This window comes from Heteronotia binoei, chromosome 8 (assembly GCF_032191835.1).
Source record: "Heteronotia binoei isolate CCM8104 ecotype False Entrance Well chromosome 8, APGP_CSIRO_Hbin_v1, whole genome shotgun sequence".
NCBI lineage: Eukaryota > Metazoa > Chordata > Lepidosauria > Squamata > Gekkonidae > Heteronotia > Heteronotia binoei.
Window position 1 is genome coordinate 90,043,859 of NC_083230.1, and position 25,658 is coordinate 90,069,516.

General features: G+C 43.2%; 2 protein-coding genes across 2 annotated transcripts in view; both read right to left on the reverse strand.

The window, feature by feature from the left end:
- Positions 1-25,658, reverse strand: part of PWP1 (PWP1 homolog, endonuclein) — a 477,381-nt gene that overhangs the window by 120,531 nt on the left and 331,192 nt on the right. The window lies entirely within an intron of this gene.
- Positions 1-25,658, reverse strand: part of ABTB3 (ankyrin repeat and BTB domain containing 3) — a 350,728-nt gene that overhangs the window by 79,790 nt on the left and 245,280 nt on the right. The window contains exon 4 of the mRNA XM_060245557.1: positions 17,957-18,161. Within this exon, the coding sequence (XP_060101540.1) occupies positions 17,957-18,161 (205 nt within the window). The remainder of the gene's footprint in view (positions 1-17,956; positions 18,162-25,658) is intronic.

Consider the following 25,658-nt stretch of genomic DNA (forward strand, 5'->3'; position numbering starts at 1 on the left):
TCGGTCGTCCATAAGTAGATAGAGCTGGGTGTCATCAGCATACTGGTGACACCCCAGCCCATACCTTCGGGCAATCTGGGCAAGAGGTCGCATATAGATGTTAAATAACATCGGGGAGAGAACCGCTCCTTGGGGCACTCCACAATTAAGTGTGTGCCTCCGGGATAGCTCCCCCCCAATCGCGACCCTTTGTCCCCGACCTTCAAGGAAAGAGGAAAGCCACTGCAAGGCTAGCCCCTGAATCCCCGCGTCGGCGAGGCGGCAAGTCAGTAACCGATGGTCGACCGTATCGAACGCCGCCGATAGGTCCAACAGCATCAGCACTGCCGAGCCACCCCGATCCAGATGCCGTTGAAGGTCATCCACTAGGGCAACCAACACCATCTCCGTCCCATGACCTGGGCGGAAGCCGGACTGGAGTGGGTCAAGGATGGAAGCGTCCTCCAGGAAAGTCTGTAGCTGCCTCGCCCTCTCGATAAGTTTGCCTAGAAAAGGCAAATTTGAGACCGGCCTATAATGTGCCAATTGGGCCGGGTCTAAAGATGGTTTTTTTAGGAGGGGACAGACCACAGCCTCTTTAAGCGGCGCTGGAAAAAGCTTTTCCGTCAGGGATCTGTTTATGATGTCCCGCACAGGATATCTGAGATCCCCTTGGCAAGATTTAATAAGCCAGGAAGGGCACGGGTCCAATTTACAAGTTGTTGGGCGGGCAGCTAAGAGAATCCTGTCAACTTCCTCCAGGCTGAGGGGGCTGAAACCGTCCAGAATATAGTCCGAAGACATGCTCGGGGCCTCGGTTGCGTTAACTGTCTCTAAATTGACGGGGAGGTCGAGGCGGAGTGATGCGATCTTGTCCGCAAAATAATTCGCAAAAGCCTCACAGCCTATCTCCAATTCGAAAGAATTTAGTCTGCCCTGGGGCAGCGTGGTGAGATCCCGAATTATATCAAACAATTGTGCCGGGCGCGAAGTTGCGGACGCAATCTTAGCCGCAAAGTATGTTTTCTTTGCGGATTTGATTGCCATCTCATAGGTCTTCAAACTCTCTCTATAAGATGTTCGGGTCACTTCGTCTCGAGTACGCCGCCATTGCCTCTCTAGTCGTCTGAGATCCCGCTTCAGTTGCCGCAGTTCCTGGTTAAACCAGGGAGACGGCTTAAGGCGGGGGCGCAGAGGACGCCTAGGTGCGATCTCCTCGATGGCCCTGGAGAGTCCATCGTTCCAGGACTCTACCAGATCATCCAGGGAGTCGCCAGTGGGCCAGGTATCCCGCAGAGCCGTCAGGAACCGTTCCGGGTCCATCAGGCTCCGCGGGCAAGCCAAAATACGCTCCCCGCCTAAACGGGTTTGGGGTGACATATCCATACGAGCCTTGAGGGCAAAGTGATCCGACCATGGCACTGCTTCCATTGCAATATCGTTCACTTGTATTCCCGCCGCAAAGACCAGGTCTAACATGTGTCCCGCCTGATGAGTGGGTGTTGTAACAACCTGGGAGAGTCCTAGTGTCGCCATGGATGACACTAGGTCCATCGCCTGGCTGGAGGCCGCGTCGTCGGCATGGACATTGAAGTCACCCAAGACCAATAGTCTTGGGTGCTCCAACGCCCAGCCTGCCACGGCCTCCACCAGGGATGGTAAGGCGCCGGCTGGTGCGTTAGGCTGTCGGTACACCAGCCAGATCGCCAACCCCTCCCCAACATCCCACATCAGGCCGGCACATTCAATGCCTGGGATCTTCGGGGCTGGGAGAGCCCTAAAGGAGTAAGCCTCCCGTATGAGTAATGCCACTCCTCTTAGGGCACTTGAGAATGGATTTGCTGGTAGGGGGTGCAAACACCATCTTCTTCACCCCTTCCTGATCAACTCAACCCAATCTGAAAAGAAGGGCTGCTGCTTTGTGTTGCTGCTTCCCTGAGTTTGATTTTTAAAGGGTTTTGGCGATGGTCCTCTTCTATTCCTCTTCTAACCAGTACATCAGCTTACAGACCTCACACAAAACTCCAGGCTGCACACACATCTGCACTTTGCATGCTAGTCTGTGGAACAGATGTTGATACTTTTTTGGCCTTTAGAATGCAGTGTGAGTTTGGAGGGGGGGCACTAATTCAAAACACTGGAGAACATTCTCATCTTGGAAAGAAGATAACATTATAAGCATTGTCTTATAACAGACCAGCAAAAACAAGTTCAGTGTTCATATTATAAGCAGCCATCCCTCTGTCACATCACCTTCAGCTCTCTGGAAAAGCTAGCTATAAAGGGAGAGAAACTTCTCTCTAGTCACTCTTCCTGACTTTATATCTTTCTCTGACATTTCTTTCTTTCTTTCTTTCTTTCTTTCTTTCTTTCTTTCTTTCTTTCTTTCTTTCTTTCTTTCTTTCTTTCTTTCTTTCTTTTTCTTTCTTTCTTTCTTGATTGCAAATGCCCAAGTGCCCTAAGAGGTCTTTTTAGGAATGATGCTCCAATCCCTTGTTCATGTATAGGCATAAAGGTGAGGAAAGACAATAGGTTCCATTCACTGCAGTCATTCTTCTGACTTTGCCTGGAGACCTCAGATGCTGGATTTCCTGCCAAGCTGTAACTGTCAGAGGGCTTTGCCTGATTTTGCCTCAGGACTGTCAATTCCCAGGTGAATCCTTTATTTGCAAGCTTTGCATTCCCCTTCTAATGCATTGCAATGCACATCCTTTTAAAGGGGGGGGGGGCAGAAGCAAACCTCTGTCCTCCTCCCATGCAACATTTCTATATAGAGAATGGAAATGGCTCTGTTGTTTTTGAATCATGCAAAGCCTCAATGTGGTTCAGGTGCTGTACTCTAAAATAAGGTCTAAGCAAAAGTACTTTCCTAATGAGGCATGAGGTAATACACTTTTGCAGACCTGAATGGGAAATTTTAGTTAGAGACTTCTAAAAAAGGATAGTAAGCACAGGCCTGCACCACTGATTATATACCAAACCAAAAGTAGCCCACTGAGAGCTTAATAGACTGTATTTGCTGCTTGCCTGGGTATTGCAAAGACCAGGTGTGTGTGTATGGAGCAGTGTTAAGCTACTGGGGAGTCACCACAAATGGCTCATGGGGCTTCACTCTGCTTTGCAGGCCACACATTGCACAGGTCCTGACACAGATCATCTGATTTAGAAACTGTGTCTATGCATTGTTTGAATATAGATTAAAATGATACTCTAGTATCAAATGTTTGTTTGTTGACATAATTTCATGTAAAAAAATCAACAAAGGCTAAATTGAAATGTATCTCTAATCCAAAAAAGATCACCTTCTCGCTATATTGCTGGAAAATGGCATGTGACATTAGCAGCACATGTAATTGGTTTCTCTTCACTGCATAAGAGAAGTTGTAACTAGGAAAGTCCAGCTGCTTTAAATGATTGCAAGTGTGTATTTTTAAAGCCTCTGTATTAATTAGGAGCTGTCCCCAGCTGTGCACACTGCAAGCAGCAGAGAGCACAAGACTGGTATACATCATGCATACTCTACAGCAGGTGCCACACGCTGAGGACATAAGAAAGGGTCCTTGTATCTAAAGTTGTGTGCTTCCCTGGTTTCCTCCACTTTGAGGTTATACCCTGAAGCTCTATACAGGGGGTGACTTCAAAATCCAAGTCTCACTTTTAGATTCACTGGATGAGATGGCAAAACCACCTTGCTCTTAAGCAACAAATCCAGTGCAATTCACTACATGAGAACTTTCCAATGATTTGTGTCCCATGTGGAACAGTTGCCATTTTGATTTTCTGCCTCAGACACCAAAATCCTGATCTAGTTAAATAGCTGAACAGGTCTCACGGTGCAAAGACTCAGAGAACGGACAAGGGGTATGTCAAGTCTTCTCTTCTGAGACCACACACACAGAGAAATGTAAACCTTAAAAATCTGATTAGTGTAAGCACTTCACCCCAAATTTTCAGTGCACTGGGAATGGTAAATATGTTTCCAAAGGCTGAAATATTTTTGTACCAAACTAATAACATTTTATCTGGCCTTTATGACATCAAGTTTTAAAAAAGGCTGTTTCAAAGCTGCTTTCCCAGTTTTGTTCCGCAGTGCCTTATCATTAAATTTGGTCTGATTCCTTGGCTTTGAGTTTTTGGGTTTGTTTTTATCCATTCCAGACCCAAGCAACATGTGACAGCACAGTTTTAAACATTTCTAGTTGTGGGTCTGCTATGGCTGCCAACCTCCAGGTGGAACCTGGGATCTCCTGGTTTTACAACTGATATCCAGAATGCAAAGATCAGTTCCCCTGGAGAAAATGGCTGCTTTGGAGGGTGGACTTAGTGGCATTATAAACTGTTTAGGTCTCTCTCCTCCCCAACCCCTCCTCTCCAGGCTCCACCCCCAAAATCTCAAGGTTTTTTCCAACCCAGAACTGACAACCCATATCTACTAGCCTCACTTGTAGTTTAGGCCTTATGTTAAGTCACCTACAATGCAATCCTAAACAAAGTTACACCCTTCAGAGCCCACTGACCACAGCAAATTCTAAATAGTGTAATTCTGCTTAGGATTGCACCACAAGAAAACCCCCTCTTTGTTCAGTGAAAGTGGCTGATCTTGGACTGTGATAGAAGCACTTATGATGATGAAGAAAAATGTAATGGAAATGTTAAAATAATTAAAATCAGCTTATACCTCCTTAATGATGTACAAGAACCCTGAGCACAGAACTCCTCTCACATTCAGTCAATGCACAGAGAGGACACAAGTGTGCTCACCCTCCACACCTTCACTGGCCTCTCAGAATGTTGCAGTCACATGGAGGAAGAATTCAGTATACTCTCCCACAGTTACAGAGAGGGAGTATGCCTCCATGTGTCTGTACCATGCTGATGAGCCTGCAACCCCATTTCTCCTTTGAACTGGATCAAAATAGGTTTAACGGGGAAAGCCCCAGGAAGTCAATAAATCAATCTCAGAATTAGTATGATGTCATGTGGATGTTCCCATTTAATTAAGGAACTCTCTGAATTCCATGCAAGGGGGAAAAAAAATCCCTGTCCAAAGTTTGCAGGCTAACAATTTTGTAGCACTGCAGAAAGAAATAAAAATAGGGTGCTCAAGAAAGAGGAAAAATGTCACTCAGAAGTCTAATAAAATATTATTGCATTTGAGGCTATACCTCTGCTTTTTTAAAACAGTGGTGGAAGAATTATTTATACTTTTGTTTTTAAAATTCAACCTTTAGGACATGCATGCATTTGCACTATTCAACAAGTAATATTAAGCTACAAAAAGGAATGGCTGAATTGTGTGGAATAAGGTGTTAACTGGAAACTGTACCCTGTGCCCATCAAAGTCAGCTAACCATCCTATAGGATACAGGCAATAGGCTGTAGCACCATGAATTAAAAGAAGGGTTTTCTCCAGGGGTCATTTTGTAAAAAAAAAAAAAAGATATGCCAGAGTTCATTAGCATAACTTATAGCTGCAAAGCAAGACTGGCTGTTCTACAGGCTCTGCTGCACTGCCTGGCTGAAACTGGGCACCCCCACAGAGTCTGAGCTGAGCCCTTGGGGAGAGGTCTCCCCGATCTTTCTTCACTTTCTTCAGGGCTGGCTGGGGAAGGGAATGAAGAGCTTGGAGAGATCTCTCCATTCTGTCCTATGGGTCCACAGGATAGAATGGAGAGAATGGGCCATGGGCATGACTCGAGAGAAAATTTGGGGTGAAGTGCTTGCACTAATCAGATTTTTAAACCCCATTGTCTAGCATCCCACCTGATCTATCCATTCTATCCTGTGGAGAGATTGGGCTCAGAGCTTCCGAAGCACTGCTCCGAAGAGCTACAGCCCCAACTGAGGCCTGGTCTTATTCGCCACTGTTTATTGTTTTTAATACCCAGTCTGATGATGAGTTCTGGAGAACTAGCAATAACTTCCAGAAAACTTTCTTGCTGATTTGCATGGTCCTGATAAATAGTATCAGATGGTTTTGGATTTTGAGAGTTTGCTTTAGACCAATTATGTTACCTGCAACTACTCTGCCTTTAAACAGATCTGCTTGCCATAAAAAAGCTGCCCATTCTAAAATGGAAAGTGAACGTACAGTTTTGAAGCACTGTGAGTCAGCTAGATACATGCCGCCTTCAGGAGAAGCCAGTTGCTTTTAATAGAAAGGTAAAATAAGGTAAAGGGTTATTGTTCCTGATTGAACCACTCTCAGTTATGTTCTGGATCTTCCACACAGTTATTGTAAATAAATATTTTCATTCTAAGCAAAGATGTGTTTCAGTTTGTGGCTCCTGCTTCCACAACACATTAATAATACCCACAGGCAGTGTTCCCTCTAAGCTGAGTTAGCGTGAGCTAGCTCACATATTTTTAGCCTCCAGCTCACACATTTTTGTCTTAGCTCAGAAAGGATGACCCCAGAGCACACTAATTTATGTAGTAGCTCACAACTTTAATGCCAGAAGCTCACAACTTGAATGCCAGTAACTCACAAAGTAGAATTTTTGCTCACAAGATTCTGCAGTTTAGAGGGAACATTGCCCACAGGTATTACTTTTCAACATATTTTAGGCATTTGTATCTATCATTGGAAGTGTACCTAACCTTACTCCTAGATTTAAAAGACTAAATTAATCTTACGTATCTGCAATTGTGACAATCTCTTTTTGGGCTCTAGCGATCCACAGCACTTATTTCTACTTCCAACCAGGCTCTGTTCTCAGCCCAGTGGTCACCCCAAATATTGTCACTCTTAATATGACCACAGTCCGGTCCAAAGAAACTGCCATCATGTTGGAGTTGAGACCAGGAGTCTTAACTGCAGACAGTAAAATAATCCATATACCCCAAAATTGTTCCTCTCCCAACCTACTGAAACCAAAGTAAAAGTGATGAGATGCTTAAAACCCAGGTAGGTTCAAACTTTTTGCTAGAAATGAAATGAAGCATATTTAAGAGCTAAGTTTTTAGAGGAGATGGGACATCAAAGGAGTCTGAGTGGCTACCATGAGAATTTATAATCAAGAAATGTCTATCCTATGGGGGGGAAGGAGTGTAATGTACATTTCCTAGCACTGTGCATGTTATAGAAAAGGCAAAGAAGCTAAAAGTACATCCGCAGATGTTTAACATTCAGTTTCATGCAGGTTATACAGCTAACACAGATGCTTTTAAAAAAAAAATTACACAACTAATAAGGCACAGGAATCCTGATCCAATATATATTGACTAATGCTGCATGCCAATAAAGGTACTGACACTGGCGAATGTCAAGTGGACTGCATTTAAAGGGACACAAGAGACACTGAGTGCTCTATATAACTTCTGTTCTATGGACCAGCCAAGTCCTGCAGAGCAACAATATGAAGAGGACTTCTCTGAGGAAGAGGTAGTCTGCAGACCTGACCCAAACCCACAGCCGGTGGCAGAAGTACTGCAGGAGGTGGCAGTCCCTGAGGGCCTGACATAGATCCTCAGTCAGGAACCAGCACACTGATTCCTCAGCTTCCCAGCCCTGGGCTGGTAACAGAGAGCCAGTTGTCACCCAATTCACCCCCCTCCATCTCATAACCTCAGGAACAATGTCAGAGGAAGATAAGGAGAGACCTTCAGGTCAGAAGGTGCAGTGCCTGGCTAGCAGCACAGCATCAGTCCAGCACCAATAGTGAAGATTAGCACTTACAGGAGCAGGACTGAGGCCTGGTTAGAAGACCTTCACAGCTTTGAATTTGAAGGGGAATCCTTTGGTTTTAAGACCAATTGGTTAAAATCATAGGTTAAAAATGGTTGCTGTCTTCAACCATAAACCTGGCAGAACATCTCTGCCTTACAAGCCCTACAGATCTGAACTAGGTATCTCAGGGCATGGATGTTTGGCACAGAGCTCCATCAGGTCACAGCCAGGGCTAAAAAGGCTATGGGTCTGGTTGAGGACAGCTAGTTGTCTCTTGGGCCAGGGCTCTCCAGGAGATTTTTCTCATCTGAGTGTAATGCTCTTTGAGGGATATACCAGGAGAGGCAGTCTTGAAGGTACATTGGTCCCAGATCATTTAGGGCCTTGAAGGTTAGTACCAGAACCTTGGACCTGATCCAGTATTCAAACTGGAGCTAGTGAAGCTGGTAGAGCAATGGTTGTGCTGTTAATGGGTTTCCACTCCATGGACTCCTACTTTGGCAAGGTGGTTGGCCAACAAATCATGGTCAACCATGTCAAACACTGCTGTCACTCCAAGACCTAGGAACTCCTAGGCCTAGCCCGCTACTGCCTACAGTTAGCTGCAGGTGTGCTAAGCAGATGGTATACCAGGCAGACTGTACACCAGCCAGACAGCAAAATTTTCCTCAGTGTCCAGACCAGGCCAACACAATCAATACCTGAGATCTTTGGGACAGGCAGTGCCCTGAAGAAAAACTATACTAAGAATTATAATGTAATTAAAACCTGAGGACTTTGAATTTGCTGGGAAATGAAGCAGAGGATGCTCCACGTAACAAAGACTTGTGAGTATTTTATACGGAAAATGATAATTAAAAGTCCAGTTTAGAGGAATGTGTGAGAAAGTGACAGAAAGAGGCATGCCTTTGTAATGCTGCTTAATTGTGGCAGTACACCACTAATATGGATTTGTAGCAAATTTTTGTCAAAGTTCAGCTACTTAACTATGTACAAACATCTCTCATACAAGTACCAGTCAGAGTTACATTCCCCTTACAAGACAGCACCAGCTGTGTTACTAAAACAATGAACCCATTTTGGATAAAGTACAAAGAAATATTCACTCATATGAAAGAGTGGGCTATATCAACTGCTTTCATGTGGTATGGTGTCTCCTGATTGGAGTTAACAACATTGGCAGTGGTATTATCTACAGGGACCCAGATCGCCAATATTGTCCGGCAGGCATTTTTCCAACTGCACCAAGTCAGACAACTGGCCCCTTATAGTAATCCATGCAACAGTCACCTCCAGGCTGAATTATTGTAACTTGCTTTGTGCAGGGCTACCCTTGAAGCTGATCTAGAAGCTCCAACTGGTACAAAATGTGGCAGTATGGGTCCTTATGGGGACCCCATGGAGGGCACACATACAGTGGTTGCTGGTGGAGCACCAGATCAGATTCAAGGTCTTGGTGCTTACCTTTCAAGCCCTTTATGGTCAGGGACTCACGTACCTTTGGGACTGCCTCTCCCAGTAAGTCCCCCAAAGGTCATTTAAGATCAGTGGATAAGAACCTTCTGGTGGTCCCTGGCACAAAAGATATTTGGCTGGCCTGAACTAGGCCATGGATAGGAGCTTGTGTGGTTTGATGAGGCTCTGGGCTATGCCATGCAGGGCCACCCAAGATGGACAGGCTGCAGTGGAGAACTCAGACAAAATGCAATCCACTGGAGAAGGAAATGGCAGCCCACTCCAGTATCCTTGCCAAGAAAACCCCATGGACAGTAACAAAAGGCTAAAAGATATTGTGCTGGAAGATGAGCCCCTCAGGCCGGAAGGTGCCCAGTATGCTACTGGGGAAGAGCAGAGGGTAAGTACAAGTAACCACAGAAAGAGTGAAGCAGCTGGGTTAAAGTTGAAAGGATGCTCAGCTGTGGAGAGCCAGTTTGGTGTAGTGGTTAAGTGTATGGACTCTTATCTGGGAGAACCGGGTTTGATTCCCCACTCCTCCACTTGCACCTGCTAGCATGACCTTGGGTCAGCCATAGCTCTGGCAGAGGTTGTCCTTGAAAGGGCAGCTGCTGTGAGAGCCCTCTCCAGCCCCACCCACCTCACAGGATGTCTGTTGTGGGGGAGGAAGGTAAAGGAGATTGTGAGCTGCTCTGAGACTCTTCGGAGTGGAGGGCAGGATATAAATCCAATATCTTCTTTTTCTTCTAATGGTGAAAGGAAAGTCCGATGCTGCAAAGAACAATACTGCATTGGAACATGGAATGTAAGACCTATGAATCAAGGTAAACTGGATGTGGTCAAACATGAGATGGCAAGCCTGAACATTGACATCTTGGGAATCAGTGAACTAAAATGGATGGGAATGGGAGAATTTAACTCACAGGATCACTACATCTGTTACTGTAGGCAAAAGTCCTGTAGAAGAAATGATGTGGCCTTTATAGGTAACAAGAGAGTGGGGAAGGCAGTAATGGGATACATTCTCAAAAATGACAGAATGATTTCAGTCTGTCTCCAAGGCAAACCATTCAATATCACAGTAATCCAAGTCTATGCCCCAATCACTGACACAGAAGAGGCTGAAGTGGACCAGTTCTATGAAGATCTACAACACCGTCCAGAACTAACACCAAAAAAAGATATTCTCATCATCATAGGGGACTGGAATGCCAAAGTAGGAAGTCAAAAGATAACCAAAACAATGGACAAGTTTGGCCTTGGGAGAACAAAATGAAGCCAGGCAAAGGCTAATAGAATTTTGTCAAGAGAACAAACTGGTCATAACAAACACCCTCTTCCATCAACCTAAAAGGCGACTCTACACATGGACATCACCTAATGGGCAACAAAGAAATCAGATTGATTATATACTCTGCAGTCAAAGATGGAGAAGCTCCTTACAGCAAAAACAAGGCCTGGAGCTTACTGTGGCTCAGACCATGAGCTACTCATTGCAAAATTCAGGCTTAAAATGAAGAAAACTGGGAGAACTATTAGGCCATTCAGAATTGACCTTGATCACATTCCTTATGAATATACAGTGGAGGTGAAGAATAGGTTTAAGGAACTAGAGTTGATAGAGTGCCTGAAGAACTATGGATGGAGGTTCATGACATTGTACAGAAGGTAGAAATCAGCACCATCCCAAAGAAAAAGAAATACAAGAAAGCAAAGTGGCTGTCTAATGAGGCTTTACAAATAGCTGAGGAAAGAAGGAAAGCTAAAGGCAAAGGTGAAAAGGAAAGATTCACCCAACTGAATGCAGATTTCCAAAGAACAGCAAGGAGCGATAAGGAGGCCTTCCTGAAGGAACAATGCAAAGCAATAGAGGAAAATAATAGAATGGGAAGGACAAGAGATCTCTTCAAGAAAACTGGAGACAGCAAGGGAACGTTCGTGCAAAGATAAAGGCCATGTTAAAGGACAAAAACAGTAAGGACCTAACAGAAGCAGAAGAGATCAGGAAGAGGTGGCAAGAATACACAGAAGAATTATACAAGAAGGATCTCAATTATCTTGACAACCATGATGGTGAAATCGCTGATCTTGAGCCAGACATCCTGGAGTGTGAAGTCAAATGGGCCTTAGAAAGCATTACTAACAACAAAGCGAGTGGAGATGAGCCCAGCTGAGCTATTCAGAGTCCTAAAAGATGATGCTGTTAAAGTGATGCACTCATTATGTCAGCAAATTTGGAAAATGCAACAGTGGCCACAGGATTGGAAAAGGTCAGTTTATATTCTATTCCCAAAGAAGGGTAATGCCAAGGAATGTTCAACCTATTGCACCATTACATTCATTTCACACGCCAGCAAGGTCATGTTAAAGATCCTACAAGCTAGGCTTCAGTAGTATGTGGATCGGGAACTACCAGAAGTACAAGCTGGTTTTGGAGAGGTAGTGGAACTAGAGATCGAACTGTCAACATTTGCTGGATTATGAAGAAAGCACAGGAGTACCAGAAAAATGTCTATTTCTGCTTCATTGACTATGTTAAAGCCTTTGATTGTATGGATCACTGTGGCAAGTCCTTAAACAGATGGGAGCATCAGACCACCTCACATGTCTCCTGAGAAACCTATATAAGGGTCCAGAAGCAACTGCCAGAACAGAATATGGAACAACTGATTGGTTTAGAATAGGAAAAGGAGTTTGACAAGGATGTATATTGTCACCCTACTTATTTAATTTATATGCAGAGTACATCATGCAGAATGCCAGCCTGGATGAAAAACATCAACAACCTCAGATATGCAGACGACACCACTCTAATGGCAGAAAGTCAAGAGGATCTAAGAAACCTCTTGTTGAGTGTGAAAGAGGAGAGCGCAAAATCAGGCTTAAAACTCAACATCAAAAACCCTAAGATCATAGAATCTGGCCCCATCACTCCTTGGCAAACAGAAGGGGAAGACATGGAAGTAATGACAGACTTCATATTCCTGGGATCCAAGATCACTGCAAATGGTGACTGCAGCCATGAAATTAAAAGACGTTTGCTCCTTGGGAGGACTGCTAAGGCAAACCTAGGCAGTATAATAAAAAGTAGAGACATCACCCTGCCAACAAAAGTCCGTATAGTCAAAGCGATGGTATTCTCAGGAGTAATGTATGGCTATGAGAGTGGGAACATAAGGAAGGCTGAGTGCAGAAGAATAGAGCATGTTTTCGAGTTGTGGTGCTGGAGAAGACTCTTGAAAGTCCCTTGGATTGTAAGAAGATCATCAGTCAGTCCTAAGGGAAATCAACCCTGACTGTTCCCTGAAGCTGAAGCTCAAATATTTTGGCCACCAAATGAGAAGGCAGCACTCACTGGAGAAGACCCTGATGCTGGGAAAGACAGAAGGCAAAAGAAGAAGGGGACAGCAAAAGATGAGATGGCAGGATAGCATTATTGATGTAATTAACATGAATTTGAGCAGACTTCAGAGGATGCTGGAAGTCAGGAGGGCCTGGCATGACTTGGTCCATGGGGTTGCAAGGAGTAGGACTTGACTGTGCAACAGAACAACAACAACCACCAGGCCAGAGCCTTCTCCACCAGGCCCCAACCTGGTGGAACTCTCTGCCAAGTGACATCCATGCTTTACCTGATTTATTAAAGTTTTGCAGGGCATGTAAGGCAGAGATGTTCTGCCAGACCCTTGGTTGAGGTCAGTGACAGTTCTTTACATTTGCCTGGCACCCTCCCCTCCTCCCATGATTGAATGCTAGCACTGCCATCTTAATTTAAAATGTTTAAACAATCTGAATGTTTTTAACATTATAATTGTATGGTTTTAACTTGTTTTACATTGCATTGAATTAAAATGGTTGTAGACTGTCCTGGGCCCCCTCCCCCACCAATTTAATAAATAAATACATATTATTGCTACTTAAAATGATCAGGTATACATGCATCCCAACAATTTGTTGTTATTTCAACGGGTCTGTGCACTTTTAAAACTTTTTACTGGCTTCTCCCCCCACTCCTTTAACTTTTCATCATATCCTCCCCACCATTCATATTGCACTTTAAAACATTTTTTAAAAAAATTTAAAAGATATTTTTTGCCAAAAACATAATACTTTCATATAAGGTTGATCAACATTCAGCACCCCCTCCACAGAAAAAAAAAACAAAAGTAAATAACTGAGGCTGAAAATGAAAAGGTGAGGCAGAGAACAGAGTTGGCAGAGATAAGCTCTCACATCAATTAAGGCTTGAAGGGAATAGACAAAAGACAGCACAATGGAAAGACGATTCTTTTTTTTTGCCCAAGGGCCATGGACTCAAACAAAGAGAGAGAGAAGGAGAAAAGCACAGAGTGCTTTTAGTGCCAAAATAGCTAAACTACTAAAACTGCCTTCTCAGGGAGCCATTCACAGGAAAATAATCCTATATCACAGTTTGGGTGGCAATAAGGGTCTTTATCAATACAGTTCTTTCACAAAGGACTGCTTGGAAAAGGAAACACCATGGAAATTAACAGGTAAAAACAATGTCCTTCACAGGTTTTTTTAACTGAAACCTCTAGCAATAATTTCAGAAGTGTACCAAGATAGCTGTATCCTTTGATATACTGAGTGACACAACTGGAACTACATAAAAGGAAATGGTTTCAGGTGTAAAGCATCCAGACACATCTTTTCATTTCAAGATAACTGCAAACAGGCTGTGATGCAATGGGGAGGGAATGATACATATTAGGCTTTTCCCCCCAGGAAGGGAATTTGCTCATGGGGTATTAGGATATTGTCTAGAGACTAGTCACCAGTAATGTGCTGCCCAGTACTATATTATTCATGAGTGCACTATCAAATTGCTAAGTATGAGGGGAATAATCCAGGACCAAAACTGATTGCAAAAGATCACAGGTGAATATTGTATAAGAAATGCTAAAGGGACTTGGGGTGATTTACACATTACAGTTTAAACTGATTGTGACTTTGACTCCTGCTCTGTCTTCTAGTCTGACATGAGTTATGGGTTCCCCACCATTTCCACACAAGCATAGCCCAATTCAGAATGGAACCAAGGCACATATGGAAAAGGGGCTTTAGCTTCCATGTCATTTCCACAATGTAAAATGGTCCCATTTGCAATTGCTATTGGGTTGCTATTTGCCCCAATGGGACACCCTCAAGTAACTAAGAGGAATGAGCCACTCACAACTGACTGAAAGAAAAAGTGGAGACCTCTGAATACAAACTGCCTTGGCTGTAACATGTGAAGTGGTCTTCATTTGTAGAATATTAATTAAATTTATTAGGAGGAGTGTGATCATTCCCACACTCACTCTAAAAATAGTCCTGTCAGATTGAATGGAAGTCTCAAAAGCTCTAATCAATTAAAACAGGGGTCCCCAACCCCCGGGCCGTGGACTGGTACCGGTCCGCATCCTGTTAGCAATCGAGCCGCACAGCCGCACTGCCCCACCCCCCGCAGCGCCACGCAGCCTTGCCTCCCCGCCCCCACTGTGCCTCCTCCCCCCTCCGCTTTTACAAGTTTAAGGCCTGGGAAGGGGCGGTGAAGCACCTCCCCAGCTCTTTAATGGCTGACCTTCCACCCATCAATCAGCTGATCGGCAGGGAAAACTGTGGCGGTGGCAGCAAGTGACCCGCTGAAAAAATTGGCAGGGGTCCTTGCCTCCTTCCCACTTCCTTCCTGGGCATGGGAAGGAAGTGGGAAGGAGGCATTCCTTGGATGTGTGTGCTTAAAAGTTTAAGATAGCCCTCATACAACCAAATTCTTTTGCCACACAGGACATCTGGAATGCCTTATGATCAACCTGCCTTGGCATTTGGGTACCCAACTCAATTAAAATATTCAGAAGAAGAAGACCGCAGATTTATACCTCACTCTTCTCTCTGAATCAGAGTCCCAGAGCAGCTTACAATCTCCTTTATCGCCTTCCTCCACAAAAGACACCCTGTGAGGTGGGGCTGAGAGAGCTCTCACAACACCTTTCAAGGACAACTCCTACGAGAGCTATGGCTAACCCAAGGCCATTCCAGCAGCTGCAAGTGGAGGAGTGGGAAATCAAACCTAGGTCTCCCAGATAAGAGTCCTTGCACTTAACCACTGCACCAAACTGGCTCTTCATCACAAAAGGGGATGGCAAAACCTTCAGAAAAATGAGTAGATCCATGGAGTGATTCCTATTTGATGTGAATACAAGTGGGGTATGCACAAAGACTTTGTGGGGTACCCACAAAGATTTCATTTTCTTCTCCCCTGTGATTTCCTTCTTCCTTTCCCAGAAAACCGTATATTTCCCCTTTTCTTGCTTTCTTTTGTGCTTCCTGCTCTCCAGCCAATCTACCTTTACTTGCCCCCTGTCCTCAGCTTTCCCTCCTTCCCTTCCCCTGGCAGTCTCTCCCCAGGAAAACTGCTCAGCCCAACCACTACTCTTTGAGAAGCGTACAATGCCAGCCACGTTGCGCCCAATTTAAGGCTGCCAACTCTGTGGTGACAAATTCCTGAAGATGTGGGGTGAGAAATTCCTGAAGTAAGTGCAAGGTGTAGGTAAATGAAAGGTGATGCACAGTAGAATAAAAACTCCAAACTTTAAAGATAGGCTAATGGAGTCTGAATTTCATCAGACTAGCCATGGTGACTAAGAGGAACTATTACATTCAGACAGAGTAAACTTTCAGGAGGCAGTATCAGTATGAGGCCTTGACTTTCATGCCCTGTTTGCTGGCACTTTAGGGCAGCTGGTTGGCCACTGTGTGAAAAAGGATACTGATCTCTGTTCTGATCCATCAGGGCTCTTCTTATGCTGTTCTTTGGTGTGTAGTAATGAATTTTTCTGAATTCTAAAAAAGTTTTCCCTCTCTCATACTATAAAGTGGTGGGGGGATGATATACAAGTTGCTGTAGCTGAGGAGCAGGGAAATTTTTTTCATCATAGGATGTGTTTCCAGTTGCTTCTACTTCAGAAAGGATAAGCAATGAGGTCCCAACCATGCCTTGATTTAGTTTTGATCACAAAACATTAGTCAATTTCCCTCCGCAAGTGAATAATCCCTATTCAAGCTCCACCACCTTAAAACCTGTAGAGCTTTATTTATTGGGGGGGGGGGGGGTTGCATTAGGATTGAAGAAAGAAAATCTCTGGAGGTTAAAAAACTCTGAGCTAGCTCACACTAGAGCACATGAAAGCTTACATTCTGAATAAAACTTTGTTGGTCTTAAAGGTGAAAAAAAAAAGGATTGAAGAAAGAAAATCTCAACATGCCCCCATGAAAAAGGATCAACTCTGTTCTTAAGGAAAATACTAGCAATCGATCATCATCCGGAAATAATGACTTGCAATAGGGAATACCACTAGCAGCCCCTTGGTAGAAATAAAAAGACAGAAGAAAATTTTTCAAAACATAAATGGAAGCCACTTTAATGAATTGTTTTTGTGAGGCAACGCAAGAGCTGGAACAGAAAAGTAATTTCACATTACATAATTCAGTGCAGTGGAAATATCTGGGCCTCTGTAATATCCCTAGCACTTGAGGTTTCTGGTATTAAACACCCAGGCACATCTGATTAGGCAGCAGAAGGAATCTCTGTTCTTTCCAAAGTCAACCACAGGTTCTGGAAAGAATACAGAAAGCTTACTCTTGGCCTTTACCACATTACCACAGTTCCTAAAGTGGCTTTCCAGTGAAAGAGAATTTGTCAGGATTTAAAGAAGAACAGACTTTCCTCTGGTTTTAATATGATCTCAGTTCCAACTACTTCATTAATATTAACCAATCAAGAAATAATTCACATCGTGGAATACCTACATTCAAAACCGGATTAATTACTTCCAAAGTTTAAAAACTGATCTGATCACCTTTTTTTAATCACCCAGAGTACCTCAAAAGCATGCAAACGTCAGAGAAGTGGACTTTGCAAAAAGAGAGACCTCTTGAAAAAGGAATAAGCCAAAACCCAGCAAATATGCATACAAAGCACAATTAGTCAGCATGGCCTTCTGGCTGCATCCTCACAACTCTCATCAGTTCCTCTTAAGAACTGTTGAGTCACAACAACCCAAAAGATGTTTTATAGATCTTGAATAGTGTCAAGGAAGTGAAAAGTGATCCAGTTTGGTTTGTATCTTCAATATTCCTTCCCTGTGTGGCTGAGGGAGATTTCTGAAGAGACTGGGAAAGGTGGGACAAAGGAGACTCCCAGAAGGCAATTGCTTATTCTAAAATAATTTCTCATGCTAGGCCACTTTCTTTCAACAGGTCTCCCTACATAGTTTTCCATAGCTCTTAATTGTCCTCAAAAGGTTGCCTCAAAGAATACATCACTATCATCCAGAATTCTATCTCTTCTTGGCTCAAATTCTCAGTTTGTTTCACTGTTTCCTCTGAATGGTGAGTGACATGGGGTTAACTAGTGAAAACTCAACATGGCTGTTACGCAATACACTCTGCAGTTTGTTCATTACGTACTATGGTATATTCATTCCCCCATTCCCCAAATTACAGACGCTGAAGCCCATTAAATTTGCAAAAAAACACATTTAAAACCAAACCTGTTAAGCTACGAATGGAATCTCTAATTTTCCTTTCCAAACCACAGAGCAGCCAAAAGACGAAGAGAGTGCGGCTGGGGAGGGAGATCTCTTCAAAACACACATCTGGGACTAATCTGAGACATGTAGCCACTGGGTGTCACTTTTGATATATGCTGGGTCAGCCACAGAACACTTCATGGCAGGAAAAATTTATCCCAACAAGAAAAATATCATAACCAAAACAGTACGTGTAGAGAGGTCTTCAGTGCCCAGTTAGTATTTGATAATCAGAAAATGCTGTTCATAGAATATATCTTACCTTTCTGTCTGTAGTGTGACTTTGGAAGGCTCCACATTTGGGTTCTCCCATTCCATCTGGGGGCAGTGCATAAAATAACAAAGTGTGTATAATGCCTCTGGTTCCCAATATAATGATCCTGGCTTGTGATGCATGGGAGTGCTGTTGCTATGCTGCTTTGCACAGAGTGGCTGAAGGTGATGCATTGCTCGAGCCACCAAGTCACCTGGAAAAAGAGAATTAGGGTCATTGGTATGTCTACTGTTGTCTCTCAGCCTCAAACTCTGAACATACTTTTGCAATCAAGAAACACAAACAAGAGCAAGCAACATGAGGTTGTAATGTCCAGTTTATTCCGAAGAGCATAACTTATTTCTTTATTTTTCACCCCTATGATGAGGGTTATAAAAAGGAAGCCACAGGGGATTACTGTATCAGGAATGAGACCCCCATTGCCAGAGCTTCATCCCCTGGACTTACCCAGGAGATGCAGGGAGCTCACATGCAAGTAACAAGGACGATTTCTGTAATAGCAGCAACATGGTATAAGCCCAGTTCGATTACTGCCAACAGCTTTCAGCAGCTTAGCCCAGTCAGAGCCATGGGATGAGAAAAGAGGCTAGTTCCCATAGGACTTTCAAGGGAATTGACTCCATTTCTGCAGCCTGCTGCAACAGCCTCATAAGGGGCTTAGAAGCAGGCCAATGAAGAGGTCACTGGACTTTTTCTTTACTCTGGAGGAGAGACTGGAGGGGGTGGGATGAACCAGGTACTGAAACCCTCTCCCCTCTGCAATTCTGAGGCTTTGTAGTGGTTAAGTGTGCGGACTCTTATCTGGGAGAACCGGGTTTGATTCCCCACTCCTCCACTTGCACCTGCTGGAATGGCCTTGGGTCAGCCGTAGCTCTGGCAGAGGTTGTCCTTGAAAGGGCAGCTGCTGTGAGAGCCCTCTCCAGCCCCACCCACCTCACAGGGTGTCTGTTGTGGGGGAGGAAGGTAAAGGAGATTGTGAACCACTCTGAGACTCTTCAGAGTGAAGGGCGGGATATAAATCCAATATCTTCTTATCTTCTCTGAACAGGGCAGAAAAGTGTGCAATGGATAAGTGAACTGCTGAGAGCAGGCGGCATGGACACTACACTTGTGTGTGGTGGGTACTGAGTCCCTAGAGTGGGCAGGAAGTGACATCATCATGCCCAAAGACAATGCTCCTCACCAAGAAGAAGAAAATGACACAAACTGCTTTGGGTCTTCATGGGAAAGTTGGATGTATAAGTAACAAAATATAATAAAAATATATTTAATAAGAAATCATAAAAATAAATATTTTTCATAATGATATAACTTAACATTCATATACCACTTCCAAAGTGCTTCACATATATATCATAATATCTCATTCAAGTGCCCTGTGTGATACCCATATAGCAGATGGATGGGGGAGTGGTTTGCTTATGGCCACAGAGTGAGTTTATGGCTGAGATGAGATTTGAAATACTGATCTCCGAGATCCCAGCTTCCTGGTTTTTATTTTGTCTGCTTTTGTTTCTTCAAGCCCTTTCACTTAGAAAGAATGCATGAAGTCCCAATATAGTTTGTAACATGTGTTAATCGCACATGCATAATTATTTATATCTGTGATGTCTGACGACAACCTGATAATGATTAGCAATATTTGCAAGACTGTGCATATCCTGCAAATCCATTGGGGAATAGAAAAAAGCATAATGTATCTTTTTAAAGGAAGTTTCCATTATGGCCATTAAAAAACCTTCTGAATGTTAGCTTAAAGCAAACAAATTAGAAGGATGACAGAATAAAATTTCCAGTAAAATGGGGCTGGGCTTCAGCAGCCTATATTACTCTTTGCCCCTTTCCATGATTAGCAAAAGTAGATTAAATCAAGTGCAACAGAAAAAAAATTATATTAACCTGAACAAAGTTTGAGTCCAGTGGCACCTTTAAGACCAACAAAGTTTAATTCTGGGTATAAGCTTTCATGTGCATGCACACTTCTTCAGATATTGACCTATAAGAGAAATTATGCAAATCTGTCCAAATAACATAATTTACACCAGCTCCAGAATCTAGCATTTCTTGGCATGGGGCATGAACTGCATAAGTGCAGAATTTTGCTTTTGAACATGAGGCATTACACAAATATGTCAACAAATGCGCATTCCTGTTTTAGGAAGCGTGGTCTCCTACACACTGCACATATCTTAAAGGAATCCTTGCCAACTGAAACGGCTGTTCCTCTTTTCTTAATAGGAAATAGTGACATCACACATGGAGCATATGTTGAAAGCAAATCAAAAGCCACAGTTTCTGAATCTGATGACTTTCCTTTGGCAGAAGGAGCCAGACACATTCCAACATGTTGCTCCTGGCAAGCAATTCATTCCAGCACACAGTATTTGTTTTCCTTGTGACTGAAAGCATATGGCCAAATTCCACCTCTATTTCAAGAAGCATAAACTCTCTTCCTTTTTCTCCACCTCCTCTAATCTTGGGGAGAGCTATGTTACTGGGGTGGGGAACAGAACTTCCCTAGTATATATTTAACAGGAACATGTGCAGTTGGAAGGGGCTTTAAAACAATGTGATGATGATATAAAAATAGCATCAGCTAGGCTATGATTCTTTCCCATCATTTTTACTTTTGTGTTTCACTTAGTCTCATTTTAAGAGGGCATTCTCCTAGCTTCCTAGGTCAGTAAAATTCGTACCCAGCTCGCTGTGGGGAACGTATAGATGACTGGGGAAGGCAATGGCAAACCACCCTGTAAAAAAGTCTGCAGTGAAAACGTTGTGAAAGCAACATCACCTCAGAGTCAGAAACGACTGGTGCTTGCATAGGGGACCTTTCCTTTCCTTTCTCCTAGACACCTGGCTGTAAGGACAAGATGTATCAACTGTATGTAGAAACACATTCAGTATGTATTGGAGGCATCCAAGGAGGAGGGAAATAAATATCAGATAGAACAGGAAACTGAAGGCTAGCCCTACTATTGGCAGTTCATCAAAGGCAACAGATGTGGAAGTACGGTACTTTTAAAGAGGAGAAATCTGTCAATTATTTCTCTCATTATATTGTTTGTTCTTTTGTTTGCAGGGTTGTTATTTAAATTTTCTGCCTTAAGAAACAAAATGGTCTATATTTGGAGGCTCAAGTCTCTTCTGTGCATGTCACATCTTTTATCAGTTTCAACTGATATATCCAGCTTTCACTGATATATCCAGCCATGGCCATTACTTTCAAAGCATGATTTGGTTGTGGTGAAACATACTCTGATGCTTCCAGGTTGGAGATCTGCAAGAAACTTGTGGGAGTGGCTATCCCATTCTCCTTACCTTTGCTTCCTCCCTTCACCCCCTGCTTCTCTCAGTCTCTCACCTCTTCTTCCTCCTGCCACCCCTTGTCCTATTCTCTCTCTCATCCATGCCTGTCACTTTCTCTCTCCTTCTGCCTCCCACCCCACCCCATCTCTCTCTTTTTCTGCCTCCCCAGCCAATAACTCCCACAGAGCCAGTTTGATGTAGTGGTTAAGTGTTTGGACTCTTATCTGGGAGAACCAGGTTTGATTCCCCACTCCTCCACATGCAACTGCTGGAGTGACCTTGGGTCAGTCATAACTCTCTCAGAGCTGTTCTGCACAACAAGCAGTTCTGGGAGAGCTCTCTCAGCCCCATCTACCTCACAGGATGTCTGTTGTGAGCAGAAGGGAAAGGAGATTGTAAGCTGCTCTGAGACTCCTTTGGGTAGTGAACGGCAGGGTATAAATCCAGTCTTTTTCTTTGTCTTTCAGCTTCCCACCCCATCTCTCTCTCTTTCTGCTCCCCCCCCCCCCATCACTCTTATGACCATAGACTGAAATAGAGGGTGTGGGTTCAGTGTGGAGTCATCCTGCACAATTCAGTCCAAATGGATATATTTTGAATAACACAATGATTACCTGCTGGAATTCAGTATTTTATAAGCAAAACTTTTATCACAACTTTCAGCAAAAATTTAGAAAATAATGAAGACAATGAGGAACTATTGTTCTGAACATCAACTACTATTCTGGGTTCCCAAGACCATGTACTGATTAGTTATGTTTTTAAAATCATTTTAATATTCTGTTATATTTATAACCTGAGTGGTTAGAGAGTATGTTTATGGGTCAAGTGTGGATTCCAACTCTCATTGGTGATTATAGAACATAATATATGTGAGCATATGGAATAAGAATATGGTAGTTATTTTGGATTAACACTGTATAAAAATATGATTTTGTCTATGTGACAAATTTACATAATACAAGACAGAAGGAAATAAGTAGGGAAGCAAGATGGCTGTGGTGGACACATGGGAGAGGTTTTAAAAATATATATAATAAGAATATTTTCCCTCTTCTCACATAACATGAACATTTGGGATTACCCAATGAAACTGACTGGTGTTATGATTCAGGACTGAAAAATAAAGCACTCATGCAGACCATAATTTGGGAATTCCCCTTCCCAGAAAGTAGTGTGATGGCTAATAGCTCATATGATTTCAAATGGGGGGTGGGGGGTTGTAAAACAAACTGAAAGAAAATTGGCACTTCAATGGGATTGGACATAATATACCTCTGAATACTAAGTGCTGGCTGGGAAAATAACACTGCCTTCCACCTCTGGAAGCATCTGGTCTCCCAGCAACAGGATCAGGGACAACTTCATATTGTGATTTGCTGGGAGGACTATAGTAGACATAAACACTCAAAGCTGCCTTATACTAACTCAGACCATTGGTCCATCAAGGTCAGTACTGTCTACTCAGAATGGCCACAGCTCTCCAGGGTCTCAGGTAAAGGTCTTCCACATCACCTACCACCTCATCCTTTCAACTGGAGATGTGGTGAATTGAACATGCAAAGCTCTGCCACTGAGCCACGGCCCCTCACCATTACTGAAGGGAGAAGGAGACTTGGTGCCTTTGGTAGAATGTAACAGGATGTAGCAACAGAAGCACTGAGATTGCTTCTGCAGTACTATCCAGGTGCACAGTGACTGAACAGATAGAAGAAATTAGTGTCAGCAAACAAAGTGATTCCATTTACCCACATCAGGTACTACTCAGCAGCCATGTGCTAGCTGAGTCCATCCCTGTCTCCTGACACTCTCCAATAGAGGTTCCAGCTATGCCTTTCCATTCAGATATATTAGTTATGCTTCTCCCAGAGAACCACTTAGATGAATTGTCTGTGAACCAGATGCTGGACTAGGTAGAACTTTAGATGGATCCAGCTAGGGCAGGCTTAAGCTTTTAACTTCCACATATTGTTAATGTGTTTTCTGCACAGAGCTATCCAGCATGTGGCCCAACAAACAACATTCAGATTACATCATAAACTCAATAAGACTTCTGTGCTTTTTTTTCTCTGCCTGTTGGGAGAATTGAAAGCCTTGAAGTTGTTAAACATTTAACAGGATGCAGTGGGGGGGGGGGCACAGTAGACTGTGTTCAGCTTGGCGACCCTTGGTTGATATGGACCAGTTTTATTAAAAAGCTGACGTTCCTAATTAGGCACATCCACTGATACTTTGACAATGCAATCCTATACAAAGTTACTCCACTGTAAATGTGTTGCTAGAAATATGACTCTTAGAAATAACTTGAGATGTATACTCAACATCACATATACAAAAGACATTATGCATTTTTAGGTAAGGCTTGTGCTCATCTCACAGCCTTTGCACTTATATCTGCTGTGCCCCATTAGACAGTTTGTAGGGGCAAATGACAAGTGATTTTCCTTTCAAGATGCAACACTACTATGTTGGAGGTCATCATCTTGGGTCCTACGAGGCCTGATTACTATTCCTAAATCCATCTTTTTTGCACCTCTTTTTCTCTTTCCGCCTTTTGCCTAGTTTGTTCAGAACCAAAGCAATTTAAAGCAGGGACTATTTCTTATTACTGGTTGCCTAGCAACAGCAGGTCCCCAATCAAGGATGCAGCACATACCGAATGAGATGCCAAAGTAGAAAGAGTAAATTATTATATTTGTAAAACATTTTTATGATGTGCTTGATACTGTGGCATGTGTGAAGTGACCCCTTATACCAGAGAGTCATGCATGCAAAAATAGGATATAGTTGTATTCCCCACCACAGGCAGGCAGCCTACAAAGAAGAGGTGACTTCATTATACAGCACTGGACATTAGCTGAGCAATAAATTGATGGAGAGGAAGGAAAATAAATAGATATTTCTATATGGAAAGAAGTCTTTAGCAGCGTTCCCTCTAAACTGGAGATTTTTAGTCTCCAACTCACACATTTTTGTCTTATCTCAGGAAGGATGATCCCAGAGCACACTACTTTTAATGCCAGTGGCTCACAACTTTAATTCCAGTAGCTCACAAAGTAGAATTTTTGCTCATAAGACTCCACAGCTTAGAGGGAGTATTGGTCCTTAGATACATGCTCAAATTATCCAGTATACATCTCCTCCCATCCCAATGCTTGTATGCTATAAGGAATGGAAGGAGAATTGAGAGAAGATGGATGCTGACTTGTCACAGAATCAGAGAGTTGGAAGGTACTCCCAGGGTCATCTAGTTCAACCCTCTGCATAATGCAAGAATTCACAAATACCGCCCTCCCTAAGTTCACAGAATCAACATTGCTGACAGATGGCCATCTAGCCTCTGAAAACCTCCAAAGGAGAGCCCAACACCTCCCAAGGAAGCCTGTTCTACTGAGGAACTGCTCTGTCAGGAAGTTCTTCCTAATGCTTAGTCGAAAACTTTTAATTTAATTTCAACCCATTTGTTCTAGTCCGACCTTCTGGGGCTACATAAACAACTTTGCCCCATCCTCTATATGACAGCCCTCCAAGTACTAGAAGATAGTGATCATATCACCTCTCAGTCATCTCCTCTCCAGGCTAAACATGCCCAGCTGAGAGTTTGTTTCTCACCTGTGCAGATTCTTAAGGTCTGTGGCGGGGGGGGGGGGGGGGACATAAGCCCAAGGCCAAAAGCTTTTTGCCTTTTAACCTGAGGGTCACAGCTCAGAAAAAAGCAGGAAGATCTTCTGGAGTGAAGAAGAGAAGGGAAGATCTGCTTTGCATTTAGAAGCTTCTCTCCACTTTCTTTTCAATTTTTTCCTGTTTTTGTATTACTGCACTTAATTTGTTGTTGTGAACTGCTTTGGGTCCCTATCTGGAGATGGGGGGAGGCAAGATATATATGAAATTAAAGCAAAAGCTTGGCTACAATTCTGCTCTCAAACATGTTGGCTTCCCATGCTTGGTTTTAAAAAAATCATTCATTCAGAAAGGCAGTCACCCTTTTACAGTTTGAAGCAGCACAATCCCCAAGAGGACTTCATCAAGCGGCATTTCTGAGTATGTAACTTGCCTCTCCTCCATGGAGGAATATAAATTCCTACAGCCAAATGTAATGCTTTGTTTTGTGCATTTTTCTAAAAGTGATTCTCATATTCTGAGAAATGTTAAGTGATGTTCATATTCTGAGAAATGTTACTTTGCAAATAGCCCTAAATGGACATGAAAACTGCCTGTCAAAGAAGATGGAAGAAACTGCCATTCATCCTCAGGCAAGCACCTTGGTTTCTAAATCCAGGTCTAATATCTTGCTTACATGAGTTGATATTTGCATACAAAGTAAGAAAATCCAAGAAACCAGACAGAAGCAAGGTAGGACCCCCAGAATTCACAGAATAAA